This window comes from Schistocerca americana, chromosome X (assembly GCF_021461395.2).
Source record: "Schistocerca americana isolate TAMUIC-IGC-003095 chromosome X, iqSchAmer2.1, whole genome shotgun sequence".
Taxonomy (NCBI): domain Eukaryota; kingdom Metazoa; phylum Arthropoda; class Insecta; order Orthoptera; family Acrididae; genus Schistocerca; species Schistocerca americana.
Window position 1 is genome coordinate 444639537 of NC_060130.1, and position 23769 is coordinate 444663305.

General features: G+C 41.0%; 1 protein-coding gene across 1 annotated transcript in view; it reads right to left on the reverse strand.

Moving 5' to 3' along the window:
* LOC124555480 (cytosolic 10-formyltetrahydrofolate dehydrogenase) overlaps positions 1-23769 on the reverse strand; it is a 178702-nt gene that overhangs the window by 45662 nt on the left and 109271 nt on the right. The window contains exons 9-11 of the mRNA XM_047129404.1: positions 12875-12987; positions 2609-2830; positions 2102-2295 (exon numbers count right to left, since the gene is read on the reverse strand). Of these exons, the coding sequence (XP_046985360.1) occupies positions 2102-2295; positions 2609-2830; positions 12875-12987 (529 nt within the window). The remainder of the gene's footprint in view (positions 1-2101; positions 2296-2608; positions 2831-12874; positions 12988-23769) is intronic.

The window sequence follows — 23769 nt, forward strand, 5'->3', positions numbered from 1 at the left end:
GCCTCTGTAACAACCATGTTGGCAGTCATTTCCATCCCTTGATATGGGTCTGAACTTTCGCCATACCAGGTGACTCCAACACATGCTTCACACGGATCCCAAAAGGCCTTGTTGCTCATGGATAATTGGAAAAAAAGGTGTTCCATAGGTGGACGGGCAACAGGATGGAATGCCAGTGAACTTTAAGCAGCAAGGAACTTATATGCCTGATGCACCACAAGGAGCTGCTGCTGGATGGTGAGTGGTCGTTCCCCAGCCTCAGCACAGAGACTGGGAATGGGGTTCATCCTGCATCCTAGCCAGATCCCCTCATGGTGGATAGTGTCAATGACCTCCAGTTCTCACTGATCCATACACTGTGCACCAACAGTCTAGTCGTAATCGTATGAGAGTCCTATAAGACTGGTACTGTCTGTTACCTTAAGATAATGCCTACTAGAAGACAAGAGCAGTGTACTTTTGTGCCTACCAGAACTGCAATAAGCAAAACAGTACAGTTCAAAATTATGGAGGAAGACTTTCCAGCTCTCCAAAGACAGGTGGGGACATTACCATGACCACTGACTGACATCACTGTTGCTGCTGATATATGAGCTGCGAGAGAACCACATGCTGTTCTTGTTGTTTTTGCATAGTTCCTGGTACTGCTGTTGCAGTGACAGTTGTTACTGTCAATATTCCAGAATTTTGGGATCTATAACACTGGCACTAGGTGTGAGTGTGTAACCAAAAGCATGATAGGGGAAGAACTCATCATCAGTATTCTGTCTGCTCCTGACATGGATGCATAATACATAACAAAGCCAAGTTTGTTGAAAGTAAAACACTGAATAAAAGCCAAATACGAGAACAAGGAAGTCCAAGTGCAATGCAGGGTCGAATCCAACAAGCAGAATGGCATGATTGATAGCAGTTCATGCAATAGACGGTACTAGAACTGAATCACAGTTGCCTCCTGGACTTGTTGGTGTGAGTGGCTCAGCCCATGTGATATGCTACACCTTCCCCTAGTGGTGTTTGTCAACCACAATATGTAGTGCCTCTGAACTATTGTCAATATTGCCCATAGATGGGAATATTAAAACTGTACTCACTCTTCTTCTCTGTCTCACGCATGACTCACTCAGTTTCGTGATCATTACCATTTCTGATCCACAGTTTCATCACTGCCACTGAGAGCCATCGGTTATCCCCTTTCATGCTCCCAACATTTTCCTACACCTCCTGATCTCCATACCTTCCTCACTCTCTCCTGCCACACTCCTTCACTCTTCCTTCAAAACTGCCTGCCCTGATGATCATTTGTTAATGTCTATTATTGCCATGAAGATCAGCATTAGTTGTGTGTGTGTGTGTGTGTGTGTGTGTGTGTGTGTGTGTGTGTGTGAAGGGGTAAGGGGGGGGGGGTGAGTAGAAAGAGTGGAAGTTTGAAAGCTACAAGTGAGTAACTATGAGATGTATGCCCTATGTATCATCCATGATTTATCTGTATGCAAGTTGTTGCTTGTCGTAAAAGTAGCTGTTTCCATTATTCCCGTATGTTCCACAATACTTTACTTTAACCAAAATTATTATAACAAGGTAAAGGAGTGGAAGAAGCATTTCATATACACTAACAAATGTAATTCAATCAATCACTTTCAGTTTGCTTTCACACTTACTGAGATGCAAACAACCTGTGGTTTCAAATATGCCAATATAGCTCAAACAACCCTATTAATGAAACACTACTCTACAAAGAAAGAAGAGTTTCTTGAGACTTTAGTTGAGTGTCATGCTTCAGAAGAGCGGGGCTCAAGCTAATTTCAACCCATTTCTGACAGCTTCTAAAGATTTATAATATTGGACACTTGTTATATTAGCTCCAGACCTTAAAACAGAAGAGATATTATGCACAATAGTCTACATAAAGTTAATTGTCAAAGAAAACTGCTAATCAGATGCTACTATGTCCACCTACTTCAACAGCAAAAGTAGTCAGTTGCTTTATCACAAGAATGCCTCTAATGAAGCATCTTTTCTTACTCTGATACCTTATGAAATGGGTATAGTCTTATTTACTTTTATATGATAACATTTAACACAACATAATTTGGCTTACCTGCACCAGGCAATATATTTATTACACCTGGAGGGATGCCTGCTTTAATAGACAGTTCTGCAAATTTCAGTGCTGTTAAAGGTGACACTTGTGCAGGTTTCATCACTACTGTATTACCAGCTGCTAAACAGGCTGCCATTTTCCAAGACAGCATCATAAGTGGATAATTCCATGGTGTTATCAAGCCACACACACTAAATTAAAAAAAAAAGATGTTTATGTAGTTGAAACACTTTAATATTGTGAAGAAAAGACAAACACACAATTTTGAGAGTAAAATCTTAAATGGCTGATTGAAGTACTCAAAATTTCAAAAAGTCAGCAGAAAGTTAATTAACTGAACAGTGTTTTATTGAGATGCAGAAAATCACAAGGGCATAACAACAACAGGGAAATTCATGAATGTTATTACAGTAAACAATTTTCAGTTTTCATTAGTATTAATATCATTACTATGACTTCTATTATTAACATAATTTTAAAAATGAAGCAGTCTATGAAACTCACCCTATCGGCTCTTTGCGCGTGAATGTGAGATTTCTGTTTGGCCTTGCATGATTTATTGGGATTGTAGTTCCATGTATTTTATCACACCAACCAGCAAAATATCTCCAGGTTTCAATTGACATACCAACATGTGTTTTGAGAGCCAGAGTGTAAACTGCCCCAGAATCTATTGATTCAATTGTTGCAAGCTCCTCTTTGTGTTCTTCCATAAGATCTGCCAGCCTATCAAAGAAAGAAGAAAATCTAAGGTCATCTCCATTACTTATTTTGTAATTTACAGAGAGAGAGAGAGAGAGAGAGAGAGAGAGAGAGAGAGAGAGAGAGAGACTTTTCAACAAATAAATGTGTAGACTTGAAAATAAAGCACCAGTATCTTATAAGAACAAATGTTTAATAAAGAACTATAATGCCCTTGTAGAGCTACGAGTCATCCTTCGTGCACCTCCTAAGGTTGTGGATTGGGGAATGCCTCCCAGGTATGGATGGTAGCAGAGAAATGATGTTGGTGAGGTCATCAGAAATGGTGTGCAAGCTTGGATAGGACAGGAATGTGGAAGATAAGTGGTTTGCCATTTTCAAAGAAACCATCCCATCATCTGCATTAAGTGACTTCATGAAACCATGGAAAATCTGAATCTAGATGGGTGCACAGAAAACTGAATCCCACAACGTGGTGTTATTTTGGAAATCTTAAATTTTTCAACATTTTACAATGTACCACTTCAATTCGTAGTATGGGAAGTTCACATAAAGACAGTATTACCCCCACAGTAACTTAATAGGAGACTCTAAAATTACATCTTGTAACACACATGCACTTAAGATTCTGGGAAGTACTAACATCTGAAGTAAAGACAAGTTGGAGTGATTTGGAATATTTCTTACATTGAAATTCAAAAAATTAATATTATTTTGTAACGTTAAATGTTAATTAGGTTCTAAAAACTGGATAGCAAATATAAGATTAATTACTCCTATAGCAAAATCATATCACAATTTTATATCAGTGCAAGAAACTAGACTTTAGATGAGAGTGTAACAAATACTAAATAATACAAAATTTTCAAACGAAATCTGCAGTGAGATCAATGGAAAAATTTCCTGTTTGACACTGCATTTTAAGTAAATAAAAACGAAGTAAATAATATACCATAATTTAAGTCAAAATTAGAGAAACTGCCTATTTCAAAAATGACACTTAGAAATTAAAATAATACACACTTACAAATGTAATGCACATATAAATGGGAAAAAACAAGAGAAATCAATAAAAAGAAGGTCAACAATGGGATATGCTACAATCTGTTAAAATAGTGAATTTCATATGGATCACTACCTTTCTGAGGTTAATAATCTGTCTTTTTCCATACGTTTTCAAAAATAAGATCGAAAAAATTGTTAAGATATGATGCAAACAGGGGGCTTAAGTGAAATGCCATAAAACTAAAAATAAGAAACTGAGACAAATAAAGTACAAAATTGAGGGATAATGAGAAGTACAAATCCAGAAAGCTGGAAACAAAACATTGGGATCAGTTAAGAATAAAAGGAATGAAATGTGTCAGATTGTGACAGAAAATATCTAGGAAGAGAAGGAAATCCCTTGAACAAAATCTGGATTGATAGAGCTAACAAAGCACAGAAACATCAAAAGATCTATTGAAAAATTAGGATGTTTAACAATACCATGTTATTTTGAGGAGAATTTATCACCAAAAGTCTTAAAATGATGGATGGAATTCTAAAGACTCATTAACAATAAAAGTCCAGAATGTTTCCAAATCATATATTGTTTGTTCTTTGGAAAGTTTAAATACAAACAAAAAAAAAGTCCAAAAGAAGTATAAATAATAGCCATAATCCATCTACTTCATACAAAATGAGAAAAGCAAAGTGTTACCAATTATGGAAGGGTGTCAAACTTTCCATTCACATACAAAAGACCTTCATAGATTACCCTAAGCAATAATGAAATAACTTTAGATGAACAACTTGGAGAATATTAGGATTGCTTCACAAAGGGAATATAATGAGGAGAACAAACATGTAATTTGAAATCAATTATTTGCCATATAATTCTAAACTGCAAAACCAAACTATATCTAATTTGACTTCAACAGAGCATTTGACTCAATACACAGAGAATTATTAGCAAACATCTCTGAAATCCCCATAAACAGAGCATTTTAATTAAAATTTAGAATAAACATGTTGATTACTTGAAATAAAACCGATTTAATGCATAACCATGGCTCATCACCTTTACTACCTACTTCTGTAACCAAGATTGCTAATGTACACTTTATTCAGAGGTAAGCCTGTTGTAATCCTGGTGGTGGAAAATTTTCACTGCCAGTATGTAGCCAGCAAGAGGGGGAGAGGTTTGAAGTGAGTGCACATGACACACTTGATAGTGATCCACCCACTGGATGGAGACATTAAGCCAGGCAGTCCCCCTGATGCTCTTAGAGAGGAGTGAGCTACGTGTCAGCACCAGGTTTCACACTCTCCTCTCTCTCTCTCTCTCTCTCTCTCTCTCTCTCTCTCGTCGTCGTCGTCGTCGTCGTCGTCGTCGTCGTCGTCGTCATCATCATCATCATCATCATCCCATCATCATACAACACAATTTCCTTGTGCCTATATCCTGAATCACCGCAGGGTCGGCAATGTTAGGAACGGATTTGGCGGGGACAGTTTAAGGGATGGCCAGATGCCCTTCCTGTCGCCTCTCATGAATAATGATGATGATGAAGAAGAAACAATGAGGACAACACAGACACCCAGTCCCTGGGCAGAGAAAATCCCTAACTCAACCAGGAATCGAACGCTGGACCCTGTGATCCAGAGGCGGCAGCAACAAACACACACACACACACACACACACACACACACACACACACACACACACACAAACAGACCTATACACTGCAAATACAAGTATGGCACAACTCTCACATACAATGAAGAGGCAAAAAAACTAGCATACCTGCTTAAACTATTGTGTAGGGCCCCCACGGCCGTGCAGAAGTACCACAACATGATGTGGAATGGACTTGACTAATGTCTCAAGTAGCGCTGGAGGGAACTGACACCACGAATCCTGTAGGGCTGTCCATAAATCCGTAAGAGTACGAGGGGGTGGAGATATCTTCTGAACAGCATGTTGCAAGACATCCAGGATATGCTCAGTAATTTTCATGTGTGGGGAGTTTGGTGGGCAGTGGAAGTGTTTAACTCTAAACAGTGTTCCTGGAGCCACTCTGCAGCATTTCTGGATGTGTGGGGTGTCGCATTTTCCTGCTGGAACTGCCCAAGTCCATCGGAATGCACAATGGACATAAATGGATTCAGGTGATCAGACAGGATGCTTACGTATATGTCACGAGTCAGAGTCGTGTCTAGACGTATCAGGGGTCCCATATCACTCCAACTGCACATGCCTCACACCATTGCAGAGCCTCCACCAGCTTGAAAAGTCCCCTGCTAACATGCAAGGTTCATCCATTCGTGAGGTTGTCTCCATACCCATACACATCCATCCGATACAATTTGGAATGCAACTAGTCCGACCAGGCAAAATGTTTCCAGTCTTCAACAGTCCAATGTCGGTGCTAACAGATCTAGGCGAGGTGTAAAGCTTTGTTTTGTGCAGTCATCAAGGGTACACGAGTGTGCCTTCGGTTCCAGAAGCCCATATCGATGACGTTTCATTGAATGGTTTGAACACTGACACTTGTTGATGCCTCAGCATGGAAATCTGCAGCAATTTGTGGAAGGGTTGCACTTCTGTCATGTTGAATGATTCACTTCAGTCATTATTGCTCCTGTTCTTGCAGGATCTTTTACCAGCCAGAGAGATGTCAGAAATTTGATGTTTTACTGGATTCGTGATACTCTCAGTACACTTGTGAACTGGTCGTATGGCAAAATTCCCACTTCATCGCTACCTTGGAGATACTGTGTCCCATCACTCATGCATCTACTATAACAGTATGTTCAAACTCATTTAAATGTTGATAACCTGCTACTGTAGCAGCAGTAACTGAGCAAACAACTGCACCAGACACTTGTCTTATGTAGGCATTGCCGACCACAGTGTCGTATTCTGCCTGTTTACATATCTCTGTATTTGAATATGCATGCCTATACCCAGCTTTTTGGTGCTTCAGTGTGTCTGCAACAAAAGGGGCCACGATGTGCACTGGAAGAAAGCCATTTCCGACTCAGCGACTGAACCTACCCCTTGGGGTCTCCCAGCCTACAATGCCATATGACTTGACTTTACTTTATCACATTTACTCTTCAGCTGGTGAATCTGGAACTCACAACTCCAAAATAACTTAATTAAACAACTAATTCTAAGAAGAAAATCAAATAAAAGTAAGGTATGTTACCTTATTTTTGTGAATTGTTTTTTTATGTTACTGTCAGAAAATCTTGCTGGAGTAAGGTTTCAACTAAATATTTTTGAAATAATAGCTAACAAAACAAGAATCAGATTCTCAGATACAAATACATTCACGAAAAACATAAAGAATTTTTTAACCCAAATTCAAATAAGTAGAAGTAGAAAGAGGTAAAATACAAAAGGTCAGATTGTTCAAATACTTAGAAGTAATAACAGAAGAAAATTGGCTACAGAAGTTTTCAACAGAAGAATGTATCAGACAAATGGAAGTAGTATGTGACTTAAGAAAGAATATTTACAATAATCGAACAATGGAAAATCCAGGATGGAATAATGATAGTATTATGAAAAGGACAGTTGTTACTAACCACATAGCCGAGATGGTGAGTTGCAAATAGGCACAACAAAAAGACCATCAAACAAGGCTTTCAGCCAAGTGTTTGCGTATTTACGTGTAAGCTGAATGAGTGAGAGAGAGAGAGAGAGAGAGAGAGAGAGAGAGAGAGAGTGAGTGTGTGTGTGTGTGTGTGTGTGTGTGTGTGTGTGTGTGTGTGTGTCCTGATGAAGGCCTGTTTGGCCAAAAGCTTTGTTTGACAGTCTTTCTATTTTGCCTATCTACGATTCAGCATTTCTGCTATGTGGTGAGTAACAACTAACCTTTTCATGATATTGTCAATATTTGGAATAAGAAATGCATCTCTGACAACATGAAACTAAGTTGCTATAACACAGTGGTCAGAGCGGAATGTTCATTCATATGTCTATAAGAATGATTTGTCAGCTTGAAAAACAGGGCTTGAAAGAAGGAAAAATAATAATATGTTGCAAAATTAGAATTATCAAGGAAATCTTCTAGGATAACCATAAACAATAATAAATAATGACAAAGTGGAGGTTGATGTCCATTGAATATTGCCATAGAATGATATGAAATAAATATTCTAATATTTCTGGGATAATAAATCAACACCATGAATCAGAGAAGTCAAGAGGGAACTATTAACAAATAATTTTCAAGAATTATAAATAATGAAAATAAATTTCTTTAGAAGAAAAGATATTAAACACTGAACGACTCCAAGACAGGAAAACCTAGACAACAGGAGAAGTGTAGATGGAAGAAAAAGCATGACAACATACAGAGTGATTAAGAGGACATGAAAAGACCGGAAACAACAAAGAAACAAGGGAAACTGAAATGGGAAAAGAAATAAAGAGGGAAGTTTGAGGTTTAATGTAACATTTACAAGGTCAGAATAGATGATGGATAAGATCAGATTAGGAAGGATGGAAAGGACTCACTTGTGCCCTTTCAAAGGAACCATCCCAGATTTTGCATTAAGCAATTTACATAAAGCACAAAAAACACAATTTGGAGGGCCAGACATGGATCTGAACTTGGCCCTCATGAATAGGACTCCAGTGCCTTAACCACTTGATATGCCTTGCCTTAAGCATTAATAAGACCCAAGTTGGTCAGTAGGAAATTTAGGAGGACAAAATAATGAACTTCAAAATATTTATTAAGGTCTTTGACAGGTAATAAGAATAACATACATGGCTTCAAAACTTTGTAACTAAAAGCCTATGATGCTGACCTTGCATAGAGTATTCGACGGGTCACATGTGGAGGATAGTGAATGTTCCATCAGATACGGCAGACAACTGCGAATATAGAATAAGCAGTCCTGGACCAAGGCACAAAAAAGCCAAATCCACTTTGCATCTGTCCTGTAGCAAGAGGTAAAGTGGTCAGTGTCTGTTAACCAGTGGTGCAGCTGAAATTTATATTCTGGAACTAACCCTTCCAGCCTTAACACTCTGAGTTCACTCAATGAGTCTACTCAACCCTGCCTGATTCCAGATACAATCAACATGGAGAATTTTGATAATCACAGTATTACCCCAGGTGGTCAATCTACTGTCAGTATTACTGGCACAACGGGTCTTCTGGATTCTGGGGCGGTCAGATTAAAATGCAATGAGATTCAACAGAGGAAGTCAAGAGTCCTCAGGCCAACTTAGAACTAAAGCAAATACATTTTTTGCAACACTGAACATAAAACACTTTTGCAAATAAGTAAACTCCATAAATTGGGAGATACATTAGAAGAACAGAAGATTCCAATTTTGGCACTTCAAGAAACACGAATGACGGACAGTACCACCATGGATTTTTCTTTTTCTTTTTCTTTTCTTTTTTTTAAATATAAAAGTGATAAAAGGATGCTTAATAATACACCACACCTGGTAGTTGCTTTTGCAGACCCCAAAAATATTTTAAATTCAATAATGAAGACAAAACTCATTAATAATAGACTAATGAGAATTTCTCTTACATGTGCAAGTAAAGCATACACTTTAATTAATGCCCATATGCCAGTCAATGAGGATAACCGTACATAACCTGAAAAAGTTAATGAAGCTTGGGAAACGTTAGAAAGCATCAGATCGAAAACTCCTTCAAACCATGATTTTAACACTCAATTAGGTAAAGAGAAAATATGTATGGAAACGGTGGGTGGATTTCCTGTGCATAGATGGGCAAACCAAAATGGCCAAAGACTTGTTGAAACGTGTAAAAATTTTAACCTTAAAACCATGTCAACACATTTTAAAAAGGTTGTAGAAAAATTTCCGCTACCAGTCACATTGTGACTGGTACTGGAAATTTTTCTACAACCTATAAAGGAACAGTCAGAGTTCAACAGCATCCACTATGGATAAAACTCATTTTAAAAAGAACGCTTTTAAACAAAAACTTTGGCGGGCACCCAATACATTTACCAGGGAATTGAAAATCAATCGTGTAGCAATTTCATACCCTAACTACAAAGAAATTTTAAATTTCCAAGTTAGGAAAGGGGCTAATATTGATTCTGACCATTATTTACTGCTAATAAAAGTAAAATTTCAACCTAAAAAACTCTTCAAAACAAAAAATGTTATCTCAAAATCTGACTGCTGAAATAACCCCAACTCTAACAAGCAAACTTGACAAAAAAACAATCCAACAATTAGCAAAGCCTAAAAGAAAAGTTCATTGAAACAGCACAAAATTTAATTCTGCTTCAAAAGAAACAAAAACACCCTTGGTGGAATGTGGACTGTAAAACAGCTGTTAAGTCTAGGCATGAGGCATTCAAAAATTGGAATAGTAACAAAACTGAAAATAAGTACACCACCTTTTTAACTGTACAAAAAGAAACATCTAAATTAATCCAACAGACTAAAAGAAACTACACAAATTCCCAACTTTTAGGAATCAAAAGAGACTTCCAAAAGAACAATGCAAGAAACTTTTATAAAACATTCAAAACAAAACTAACTGGTCACCAAGCTCAAAGTCTTTGCTTCAAAAATGAAAATGGCAGTTTGGCTCCTAACAACTGGGAAAATTGTAAGTACTTGCTAATTATTCTGAGAAACTATTAAACTGTCCAGAACCAGCAAACAAATTCCAACCACAGCAAACTAATAACACCAACCCTAAGTCTACAAACCTGACAAAATCAGAATAACTAAACAAATTAAGAGACTTAGAGAAACAACAAAGCATCCAGAGAAGTTAGTATAATGGCAGTACTACTAAAAGCAGCTGGCCCTAACACTATAAAAGAGATCACTCAACTAATAGGGCATATATGGCTAACTGAGAAAATAGCTGAGGACTGGAAAACTGCCCTAATTCATCCATTGCATAAAAAAGGGGATGGAACCAATGCTAATAATTACCGAGGATTCTTTCTTCTCCTGGTCACATACCAAATTCTCTCACAGTGTTAACTTGACTGAGCCCGAGAACAGTTAGAACCTAAAATTGGTGAATACCAAGCATGCTTTAGACCAAACAGATCCTGTTCGGAACAAATTATTAATTTAAAACTAATCATTACGCACCAGAGGATTTCTAGTAACAATATTGTATGTACATTTGAGGATTTTAAAAAGGCCTATGACTCAGTTCATTGTGAATCTCTTTTCCAAATTTTAAAGGAACAAGGGCTAGATAATAAAGCTCTAATACTGATTAAGGAAATGTTAACCGACACTAGCTCTAAAGTTAAATTCATGGGAGAAATTTGTGAACCATTTTATGTAAAGACTGGTGTTAGACAGGGAGATGAACTCCCCTCATTACTGTTTAACTGTGTTTGGAAAAGATAATTACAGAACGGTGAGAGCAAAAGTCAAGTCAAAATATAGATCAATCAATCAAGTTAGGTAGAAGCAATATTAGAGCAGATTGCCTCACCTTTGCAGATGATCTGGCAGTTTTAACTAGGGTTATTACCACAGCTCAGAAACAAATTTAAATTCTTGAAGTAGCTGCGGAAAAAGTAGGACTACAAATATCATTTGAAAAAATGGAATATAAAACATACAACAAACAAGCACTAAGGTTTTTGAACACGAAATATGGAAAAATAAAAAGGGTTTCTCAATTTAATTACTTGGGGAAAATCATAGAAGAAAACGGCCTGGAAAAAGCTGCAAATGAAGTTCGCTGTCAAAAAACGGCAACTCTATTCAGATTAACACAAAATATTATAATAAAAAATCACTTTATAAGTTCAGTAAACTTAGCCATTACAGCACTGTAATCAAACCTAAATGTCTTTATCAAGCAGAAACTTTAATTTTAAATAGAAAGAGGGAATTGAAGAAATTCAAAAGAAGGAAAGAAAGATTATTGGGAAAATATTAGGCCTCAAAAGCACTGATGGAGAAACTTATAGGCTGAGAAGTAATAAGAAAATAAATGAATACACAGACATACGTGGTGACATGAAAAAATTAATATTTAAATTTTATGGGCACATTAAAAGAACGGTACCCACTAGGTTGACAGAACAAATAGTGGGATTCCATGAAAACAGAAGTAAGGCCAAAACTGAGCCAATTAAATGGATCGCTGCAATTAAGGAGGATCCTAAAGTAGCTGGTATAACTCAGGCAGATGTTACAGATAGAAAAACATTCAGACAAAAGATATTTGACTGAGAAGATCGTCAGAGGGAAATTAGAAAATAAACTGGAACACCATGGTCTGATGAAGGAAAGAGACTTCATTCTGAAAGGGTGAAACAAATCTGGACACAAAGGAAGGCCAACCATCAAAAGCGACATTGAGTGACTAATTGGGCCCATGTGTGAATAATAATAATAATAATAATAATATTATACACAGATGATTGTTTTCTTAACTCGTTGAAAAGATCAACAACACTGTTAAAGTGACAAATTAAATTATGCATTTACATGCCAGTTGTGAGTTCTTATTCAGTAAGGTCTTGGCACAATGTAATCAGGTCTTTTGATTCGAATACTTTTTTGGGTAGGATCAGAGATCATAATATCTAAAACAGATGACTCGGACACTCAGCTGAATTTTTAGAGAGTGAATTGTGCCACAAAATGTAGTGATGTTTACAGTTTGCGAGTCTTAAAATTTAGAAGCTACTAACAAGTAATGCTTTCAAAAACAATGTAAGAACTTCACAAAGTGATCTTAGAAGACCAAAAAAATTAAAAAGCCTACTGAAAATGCTGGGGCCCTATTTTTACCCCAAAAAATCTGTTGCCACTTCATTAGTAACACCCACAGAATAAAAAATGCACAGAATAAAAATACATACACCTGGAAAGAAAGTGTCAAGTACGGATTTGTTCAGCTTCAACAAATATGGTGTCAATTTATCATAAATGTGGCAAAATTACATCACAGCATTTATGTTTGAGATAAAATTTGGAAAAAAATGGCTCTCTTGATGTAGAACACAAAATCACGTTATTGATTTCAACATAATAGTTTCAGCATTGCAATACCATTAGTTTACAAAAGACTGGATACATACCTATACAGCAAAATTCCTCTATCCCGTGCGTTCATTTTGGACCACTCTCCTGCAAATGCATTTTTTGCTGCTTCAACTGCTTTATCTACATCCAATTTTGAAGCGCACTGAACCTATTAATGAAGAAAATATATGTATAATGTATTCCTTGCAGGTTCCAAGGTAAGATTTCAGTAATGTAATACATAACTACATAATTAAATTATATTATAAAAATGATTATGCGGTATACAGTAGGCAACCACAATCTTCATAACATTCTACTCATTAATTCTGAATCCCCTCTACAATAGTTGCTAATCTCATTCTACAATTGTGTTTATTCTGTTTCAAGATTTTTTTACAGTTTATCTAGCTATGTAATGTAAAATGTAATACACCACGAAAAACATCCAACAGTAGCTATAAAATTCAGCACACAAAAGAAGACTGTGTTGCTTCTTATGCAAAATAAAAGGAGATGCAACATAAGCAAAACGAAAATGATGTTTTAAAAATGCATGGACATTCCTCATGGAGGATGAATCAAAATAACTGACAAGGGTTTTTAAAAACAGAATTTCACCAGAGACTGTTTGTGCTTTCTCATGATCATCATACAAAATTATGTCCACACTGATAGATAGGTGGTCTCCTCGATTATGTGAACTGTGGTTTTCAATTGTCTCCATCAGCACTCACACATACAGTAACTTTTTCAGAACTTTGTACAAAACTTGTTGTATGTATTCAATACGTTTCATTGAAAATGAGTTACAGTTGATAGAAATTATTGAAATTACTTCACAGTTACCAGCAACTATCAACTTATTAATTTACTCTCAGTATAAATGTCCAATTTTTTTCCTTAAGGCATTTTCAAGTATATCTGTTAATGTAATTATAAATACATGATAGTATGTCAGTTGATCAATTAATAACTGCTACATCAACTCAGGAAGTAGTGCTGAGTTTGAATGAAAAAATAGCAGTTCTTGGAAATAGCTTAAGGCAAAAATTATACATTTGTACAAACGATAAAACAAGTAGTTGACAGTTGCAGAGGGTTATGAAGTAATTTCAATAATGTTTTATTTATTCTTTTACAACTGTTTGACTGAACTTAAAATATTCCCGGACAGTCGCATACAACTTGTCATAGCTATTCATTTTAGTTTTTACACAATTACTGAGTTATTTTACCCAACAGTCAGTCTAGTTTACATCAAGGTCACAAAAGCCATGGGATACCTCCTATTATCGTGTTGGACCTCCTCCTGCCTGATGTGACATGGACTCAACAAGTCATTGGAAGTCCTCTGTGGAAATATGGAGTCACACTGCTTCTACAGCAATCAATAGTTGTGAAAGTGTTGCCAGTGCAGGATTTTGTGCATGAACTGATCTCTCTATTATGTTCCATGAATGTTCAATGGAATTCATGTTGGATGATCTGAGTGGCCAAGTGATTGGCTCTAACTGTGCAGCAAGTTCTTCAAACCAATTGCAAACAATTGTGGACTTGTGCCATGAAACATTATCATCCATAAAAATCCTACTGTTGTTTGGAAACATGAAGTCCGTGAATGGCTGCAAATGGTCTCTAAGTGGCCCAATATAATCATTTCCAGTCAATGATTGGTTCAGTTGGTCCAGAGGACCCAGTCTATTACATGTAAAACATAGCCCACATCATTATGGCGCCATCACCAGCTTGCACAGTGCCTTGTTGATGAACTGAGTCCACGGCTTCATGGTGTCTGTGTCACACTCGAACCCTATCATTAGCTCTTACCAAATGAGATCAGAACTCATATGACCACGTCAAGGCTTTCCAGTCATCTATAGTCCAACAGACATGGTCACAAGCCCAGAAGAGAGGTGATGTGCTGTTACCAAAGGCACTCGCATTGGTCGTCTGTTGCCATAACCCATTAATTCCAGATTTCACTGCACTGTCCAAACGGATAAATTCGTCATACATCCCACAATGATTTCTGTGCTTATTTCATCCAGTGTTTCTTGTCTGTTAGCACTGATAATGCTACGCAAACATCACTGCTCTTGGTCATTAAGTGAAGGTCGCTGGCCAATGTGTTGTCTGTGATAAGAGGCAATACCTGAAATAAGGTATTCTCAGCACACTCTTGACATTGTAGGTCTCAGAATATTGAATTCACTAATGATTTCCAAAATGGAACGTTCCATGCATCTAGCTACAACTATCATTCCACACTGAAAGTCTTAATACCCGTCATGTGGTCATAATCACATCTGAAACCTTTTCACGTGAATCACCCTAGTACAAATGACAGCTTTGCCAATGCATTGTCTTTTTATGCCTCATGTACATGATACTATCACTACCTGTACATGTGCATATCTCTATCCCATGACTTTTGTCATCTCAGTGTACAGTCTATGTACACAGCTACTTCACCTCTCTCTCAGTTTCTCCAACAAGATTAACACCTATTCAATTCCTGTAATTTTAAAATAATGTTCCAACAAACATTACACACCCACAGATATTCCAAATGACTTGCCACGTTCTTGTACAAAGGTCTTTTAATAAGTAATGCCCAACAGTTTTTGTCTCAGAATATATTTATTCTTAAGAATTAGAATTTAGTGACAATATAAATCAACATTTCTTTTACATTTACTAGTTTTCTACCAAGTCTCCATCACGTTCTGTGGCCAGTGATGTATATGAGCATGTATACCCTACTGGTAATAGCTCTTGTTCTGTGCTTGCAGCCATGTTTTCACTGCATGAATTATGCTCTCATCGCCTTCAAAATGTCCCCTATACAGAGAATCCTTAAGTGGTCCAAACAGATGGAAGTCGGAGAGCACGAGGTGTGTGCGATATGGTGGATGAACAATGATGCCCAACCCACTTTAATTATGTGTTCATGGTTTCTGAAATTTGATTAAGGGCACCCACTGTCATGTTGAAGCACGGTTGCTTTTGGATTCTTGTCAGACCAAACCCATCAGAGACAGTTTTCGCGTTTGTTCAGGGTCTTCATATATGCACCTAAATTAATAGTTGAACATTTGTGCAAAACATTCATGAGAATGACACCATCACTACCCTAGAAGACTTCATGACTGTCAGCAGAGCGAGCTGTCATGAACTACTTCTTTTTGGGCGATTTTGGGTGGTGACTGCCTTTTAGTTTCTGGCTCAAAGTGATGCACAAAGTTTTCACCAGCGATTGCAAGATCTCTCCAGTGGGCTCAAACAGCCCCAATAGTTCAGTTGAAATGGCTTTTCTTTGAATCTTATGGTCTGTTTCAACATTTTTGGAACCCATATTGAGCACATTTTTGAATACCCAGGAGTCTCAATCATTGCACAGTAACTTCCAATGCTTACTGATAGCTGTGGAATCAATTTTCAAGTTTTAATGCATTGATCTGCATGAATGACATCCTTGAGATTCACCATCTTGGGAGCAACGGCTGTGACAGTGACAGGACATCCTAAATGTGTCATTCATCTCTCCATTACTCACTGTTCGTTTTGGTGTAGTGATAGACCAGGTGCATGTTGCATAAATGATAGTGCATGCTATTTAGGTTGGGAAGGAATGAAGGAAGGAATATAGGGTTTACCGTCCCATCAACAATGGGATAATTACAGATGAAGCACCAGCTTAGATTGTTTCGAGGATGGGAAGGAAATAAGCTATATCCTTTCAAAGGAACTATCCTGGAATTTGCCCAGAGCAATCTAGGCAAATCACAGAAAACCTAAATCAAGGTGGACAGGCATCGATTTGAACTGTTTTCCTCCTGAACGCAAATCCAGTCTGTTAACCACTGTGCCACCTCATTCAGTATTTCGGTTGGGAACCACCATATAAGCAATAGGAAATTATCTATCACAAATTAGTGCAGAGTTGGACGTGACCATGATTGTAGATAGTACAGAGCAAGGCAGGAGCACTCTCAGCATCCCCCGATCTCAATTTAATCAAGGGGCTGTTTGAAATGAAGACTGAGGTTAAATAGATTAGTAAAAAATTCACAAAACAGTTGGGCAACATATGAACACTAGAGAAATAGCAGAATACTTCATGGAATATCTGTGAAAAATCAAAAGTGCCATTGCAACATGACAATAGAGGATAAAATATGGTGGCATGTGTCAACTATGTCAAATATACAGAATGCCAATATCTCATGTCCAAAATTTGGTAGAAACAGGAAAATTAATTCCAAGGCAGTCTTACTACACCCCGATGCAGATTTCTGCATGAAAGGTATCGTGAATGCAGTAAATTGCTGATCATGCAGCAGGTGCTAGACCCAGATATTAAGGTGTGGTTTGAAGTGTTGATATGTGAAGATTTCTGAATGATGGCTTTAATGTCAAGTTCCTGGTGACACATTATGGTCAAGAAGAGCAAATGGTCACTAGGATAATGATACAACTGCGAGTAGTGCACCCATCAGAACGCCAGGGAGAAAAACCTAAAGCTGTGAGGTGGTAGGGGCCCCCTGTGGAAGAGAACACCGCATCAAGCAGTAGCCGAGCTAAACACAGCTGACAGGTTACTTTGTTGCCCTTGTGTTACTCATGTCCGCTGTCTATATAAACAATGAAGTGGAAAGTGGAAACCTTCACCACAATGATGTCAACAAGCCAATAGCAAAGAGAAATCTAAATCGCAACCAGTGGCAAAGCTCATGTGTCAGGCAACATTGATATCCAATAGTTTGTAGTTCAGCAATGACAGTAACTGACAATACCAGACTTGAGTACAAAACTGACTGACCATTCACTGGGTGGCTGTATTTATATCGGCCACTAGGAATACTATCGGCTGGCATATTCACATGGAGAGATGAGTGGCACGCTCATGTTGCAAACACAGCACTGTGGCAAGACTATGGCCTCTAACTGCCATCTAGGTCCATTACCTCCAGTGGGCATTCAATTTCTGTGAAGTCAAATATCAAATTGCCTGCCTGCCCCCCCCCCCTCCCCCCCTTCAAAAAAAAAAAATAAAAAAAAAATAGGCCCATATGCACGGAAACACCCCGAAGGGTGCCACGGAGGGAGGAATGGAGGTAACAGCACAGTCCCAATCATTTCGACTGCTGGCTGCAGAAAGCATGGGTGTTTGGTGGCACCCATTCGGGCATCGTTGGCTATGGGTGTGCCAGGGGGTTCCACAGATCCACAGGTGTTCAAGGCTCAATATTTCTGTAGGATCAGCCTCACATAGCCACACCACCACGTGTGTAACACTGGGAGGGACAGGTGGGGCTCTGAAGGTGGCAGTGTCAGAAGATGAACCAGGGTGCACAGTTACCACCTGGGGAGGAGCTCAGCTGCGCTATGATTGTCAACTGGCGCTGTTTGATAAGTGCTCAATAGCAGGGTGAAGGCTGAAATAGTTGCTGAGGATTCAACAGCTTTTTTCAGTTGCTGCTTAAGCATCTGAATGAGACGTTCCACTTCACCATTGGAGGAAGGATGGAACGGAAGGCTGCAAATATGTTTTATGCCATTGACCTCACAGATATCTTTGATGGTAGATGCAGTGAATTGTGGCCAATTATTGGTGAAAAATGTATGAGGCAACCCTTCTATGGCCAAAACATGAGGCAAGGCAATGAGGGTGGCATCAATCCTGACAGATGTCATGTGTACAACATGGGTGCTTTGAGTAAGCGTCCAATATGAGCAACAACATTGATCCCAAAAACGAGCCTGCTGAATCAAGATGGATGCAGTCCAAAGGAGGTGGGGTGAAGGTGAGGGTGTGAAAGATTACAGGGGCGCTGCCTGGTGCCATGCGCATGCTCTGCAACTGTTGACCATCGCTTTAATGTCGATGTTGCTCCCCAGTCATTACACATGTCAGCAAGCTAGCACCTTAATGTGGAATATACCCCAATGTTTCTGGTGCAGCAAGCTCAACACTTGTTGATGCAAGTCTACCAGGTTGACCAACTGATGTGTGTCTGCCTCAGTGTCCAAAAGAATGACATCATTGACAACCAGAAGTGTAAGAAATATGTTTTCAGGAGTTGAACTCATTCACCGATAATGTGAGTGAGGTTAATTGCCCAGCCATGGGTCTCACAGCAGAGGACCTGCAGCAACGTTTTGTCCCAGCACATGGTGGCAGCAACACATGCAGCCATAGTGAGGAAACTGTCTGCCATATGTTGCCACTTGGTTTCGATGTGGATGCAGAGGATCCACTGTTGGTTGAAATCTGGGTCTGGGCCAATGGGTAGACACAACAAAGCAGTGAAATTGGAATGCTGTGCCATGGGCTTGTACCAGATAGTATAACTGTATGCAATCAGGAACAATACACAGTGCCAGAGGCATTGGACTGTTTGTTCCAAAAGCCTGGACTGCAACCCAAATAATGCAACCAATGGCTTGTGATCTGTAATAGGGGGAACCATGTCCCAAAAAGATAGACACAAAATTTTTTAATTGCAAACACTACTGCCAATGCCTCTTTTTTTTATGGGAATAGTTTCACTGCGCATGGGTCAATGTCTTTGACGAGTATGCTATAGGCTGTTCAGAGGCATCCCCATGCCTGTGTGCCAAGACTGCGCGTGTGTGTGTGTGTGTGTGTGTGTGTGTGTGTGTGTGTGTGTGTGTGTGAGGTTTATGGGCGCTAAACAGCGGGGTCATCAGCGCCCAAACGCATAAAAACAGGAACACATGCAGTGAAGGGACTAAGACGAACAGCGAACAAGGGGAACAGCTAAAAGACACAGACCTGACGCAGTTCCAAATCCTCACATACAGAGGCAAAACAAGAGGAGAAGGAGTGCACTAAAAAAGGAAAGGAAACACAAGGAAGGGAGGACAGAAACCGAAGGGAAACAAGGAGGTATTCGTGACTGGCGGACCTCTTACCTAAAATCTGGGTGAGCCAGTCATCCAGCAGCACATTAAAACCCTCTCCCTAAAATCCGTGGCAACAAATTGGACAGGACACAAAACCGTAAAACCTTAACCACAGACGATGCGTCATCTTTCAAAATAGAGGGCAAATCCGGTGGCAAAGAAACCACCGCCCTCTGGTCAGAGAATAAAAGACAGTCAAGTAAAATGTGGCGGACAGTAATCTGGACGCCACAAGCACTGCAGATTGGGGGATCCTCCCGCCAGAGTAAAAAACCATGTGTGAAGGGACTGTGCCCGATGCGGAGGCGAGTGAGGAGAACCTCATCCCGCCTGCATAACTGGTAGGACGTACGCCATGGCCGCGTGGTGGCCTTGACCAGACGCAGCTTATTTTCACCGACTGCCAGCCACTCCTCTTCCCACTGACGCATAACGCGAAAACGCAGGAGGGAGGTAACAGCATGGAGGGGGACGGCACATTCAACAACGTGAGGGAGGGAACATGCATCTTTGGCAGCCACATCCGCCAGCTCGTTTCCCCTAATACCCATGTGCCCCGGCACCCAGCAGAAGGAAACCTCCTTCCCCTGCCGCTGCAAGTGGACTAGGGCATCATGGATGTTCTGGACGACCGTATCCGCTGGGTACAAGTGTTGCATGGTCTGAAGGGCACTCAGGGAGTCAGAACAGATGAGGAACTTACGACTGGGGACATATCTCATCTGCTCCAATGCCCGCAAGATCGCAAACAATTCGGCATCAAAGATGGTAAACGCCGCAGGAAGCCGTAACTTGACGAGTCAATCAGGGAAAACAACAGCACAACCAACAGAGTCCCCCTGTTTAGAGCCATCCGTAAATACTGGTACATGGTCGGGATGCTGGTTTAAAATATCATAAAATAAGGAGGTAAAAACAAACGCAGGAGTGCAGCTCCTCCGGTACTCCGACAAGTCTAAAAGGACGCTTGGACTCTGGAGCAGCCAGGGAGGCAGGCGAGTATAACCTTTCGTTGGGGGGCCAAAGGCTCCACATCAAGGGACTCAAGCAAATGCTTGGCACGAATCCCAAACGGTCTCGTTGCCCTGGGACGACTGGAAAAAGGGACGTTCCATAGGCGGTCGGGCAACGGTAGGGTACGCAGGGGAGGTAGGACAGGAAAGGAATTGACACATCCGTCGCACCATGAGGAGTTTCCGCCAGATGGTGAGCGGCGGTTCCCCTGCCTCAGCACACAGGCTGGGGATGGGACTGGTACGGAAGGCACCAGTGGCCAGCCTGATACCCTCATGGTGTACTGCGTCAAGAATCTTCAGATACGAAGGCCTTGCTGACCCATACACGGTGCAACCATAGTCAAGACGCGATCGGACGAAAGCCCTATAAAACTGCAGCAGACGCGCCCGATCTGCTCCCCAGGACCGATGGCTCAGACACTTCAAAATATTCAGTGCCTTCAGGGCCCACACCTTGAGGTCTTTAAGGTGAGGCAACCACAACAACTTGGAATCAAAAGTGAGGCCCAGGAACCTCACAGTGTCTCTAAAAGGAAGAACGGTGTCCCTCAGACACAATGCAGGGGTGGTAAAAAGACGTCGAGAACGATTAAAATGAACACACACACTTTTGTCCACAGAAAAGGTAAAACCCATCTTCGCAGTCCACGCCTCTAATCGCTGTATCGTAAGCTGCAACTGCCGACTAGCAGTGACAAGACTGGAGGAAGAACAGAAAACAGCAAAATCGCCCACAAACAAGGAGCATTGGGCAGGACTCCGGATAGTGGACGTGATACTGTTAATGGCGACGGCAAAGAGGGTGACACTTAAAACGCTTCCCTGAGGAACACCATTCTCCTGCACATACAAATCAGATAGCACATTACCAACCCTATAGCGAAAGAGGCGGTGGGAAAGAAAGGACTGAATGAAGATGGGGAGACAGCCACGAAAGCCCCACTCATGGAGTTGATTGAGGATATGGCAGCGCCAAGTAGTGTCATACGTCTTATGAATGTTAAAGAAGACGCCGAGACAATGCTGGTTATGCAGGAAGGCCTGCTGGATGGCCGCCTCAAGCAGGGTCAAGTTGTCTATAGTGGAACAACATCTCCGAAAGCCACACTGAGAGGGGCTAAGGAGCTGCCTGGTCTCGAGCAACCAAACCAGGCGACGATTGACCATGCGTTCCAGAGTCTTCCCGACACAGCTCGTCAAGGCGATACTTCAATAACTACTGGGATGCGTTCGGTCCTTCCCTGGTTTGAGGAGGGGTATCAAAATCGCCTCCCTCCACGAGTCAGGGTACGTGCCGGATAACCATATCATATTAAAACAATTCAGGAGAACTTCCTTGGAAGGCAGTAACAAGTGCTGCAGCATGCTATACCGGATTTGATCATGACCAGGCGCAGTATCATGAGCCACAGACAGCGCCGAATCCAGTTCCCACATTGTGAAGGGGCAGTTGTAGGGTTCAGAATTAGGAGACCGGAAGTCCAAGTGACCCCTCTCGATGGCAGTGCGGTAGCGGCAGAAATCTGGATCACAGTTAATAGTGGCGGTAGATTCCACAAAATGCATGGCCAGTGTCTGGGCAATGTCTCTCAGTGCCGTGAGGAGACTTCCCTGATGCAGCAATGCCGTGACAGGTAGCTGGCCGAGTTTCCCGGAAATCCTCCTGATGGCTTCCCATACTTTCGTAGAACTAGTGGAGCGGGAGATGGAGTTCAAGAACGATTGCCATGACCGTCGTTTGCTCTCTTTAATCACTCGCCACGCCTTGGCCCTTGCCACCCAAAAGGCCGCAAGATTGTCAGCTGAGGGACAGCACTTGAAGCGGCGCAGAGCTGCACGGCGGGCTCGGATAGCTGAGCGGCACTCAGTGGTCCACCAAGGGACAGGATGCCTCTTGGGATGACCGGATGACCGTGGGATTGACAATTCAGCAGCATGGGAGATCACGGCTGTAACATGGTCTACCCATTCGTGGACGCTGGCACGGTGTTCCAAAACAGCCAGTTGGCTGAAAAGTGTCCAGTCAGCCCTGCAAAGGTGCCACCGGGGCGGTACTGGAAATGCCATAGTCTCATCCAGGAGGCGAATCCAAAGGGGGAAGTGGTCACTAGAATGGAGGTCAGCAGCAACCTCCCACAGAGCAGAATCCGCGAGTGCTGGAGAGCAAAAGGAAAGGTCAATAGCTGATGACGACCCAGAAGCAGTACAGAAATGAGTGGGAGCACCAGAGTTGAGGATGCACTGTTCTTCTGACATCATGAGGCTTTCCAGAATGCAACCCCTGGGGCAAGTAGTCGAAGAGCCCCATAAGACATTATGAGCATTGAAGTCCCCCAGAAGAAGAAATGGGCAGGGAAGTTGGCTAATAAGGTCTGTGAGAGCCTCAGAGTCTATCGCATCCTGAGGGGGTAAGTAAAGTGAACAGACTGTGAGCCTCCGACCCACAAGAAGGTCAACTGTAACTGCTTGCAAGTCTGTAACGGGAGGGAGCTCAGATGAGGGGTGCATGTCACGGACAAAAACCGCAACACCACCCTTTGCCCTTTCCCCCGTCAGATCATCTTTCCGATAGATGGTATAGCCCCGTAAAGAAGGAGCATCAGTGGCCCGAAAATGTGTCTCTTGGAGACATAAGCACAAAGGGAACTCACGTACAAGGAGTTGTAGTTCGGCCACATGCGTCCTGAACCCATTCAGGTTCCACTGTAATATGGGAGCCAGTGATCAGGGTGGCTGAACTTTCACCCTGCCTCTGTGTTTTGGAGGAGAGCCCGTACTGGCCGGAGATTTATTCCTGGGGCGAGAAGAGCGCCCCCGGTCGACATCAATGTCCATCAGCTCCGATGACGACCCACGGGAAATGTCAGACAGTACGATGGCCTCATCATCAGACCGACCCTGACCAGTCTCCTCAGGTGGCAAAATCTTCACCTTCGGCGTCTTTGTCTTAGGGGGCTTAGAATGCAGAGCCTTGTCAGCAGTTGGAGCTTTACTCGCCTGGG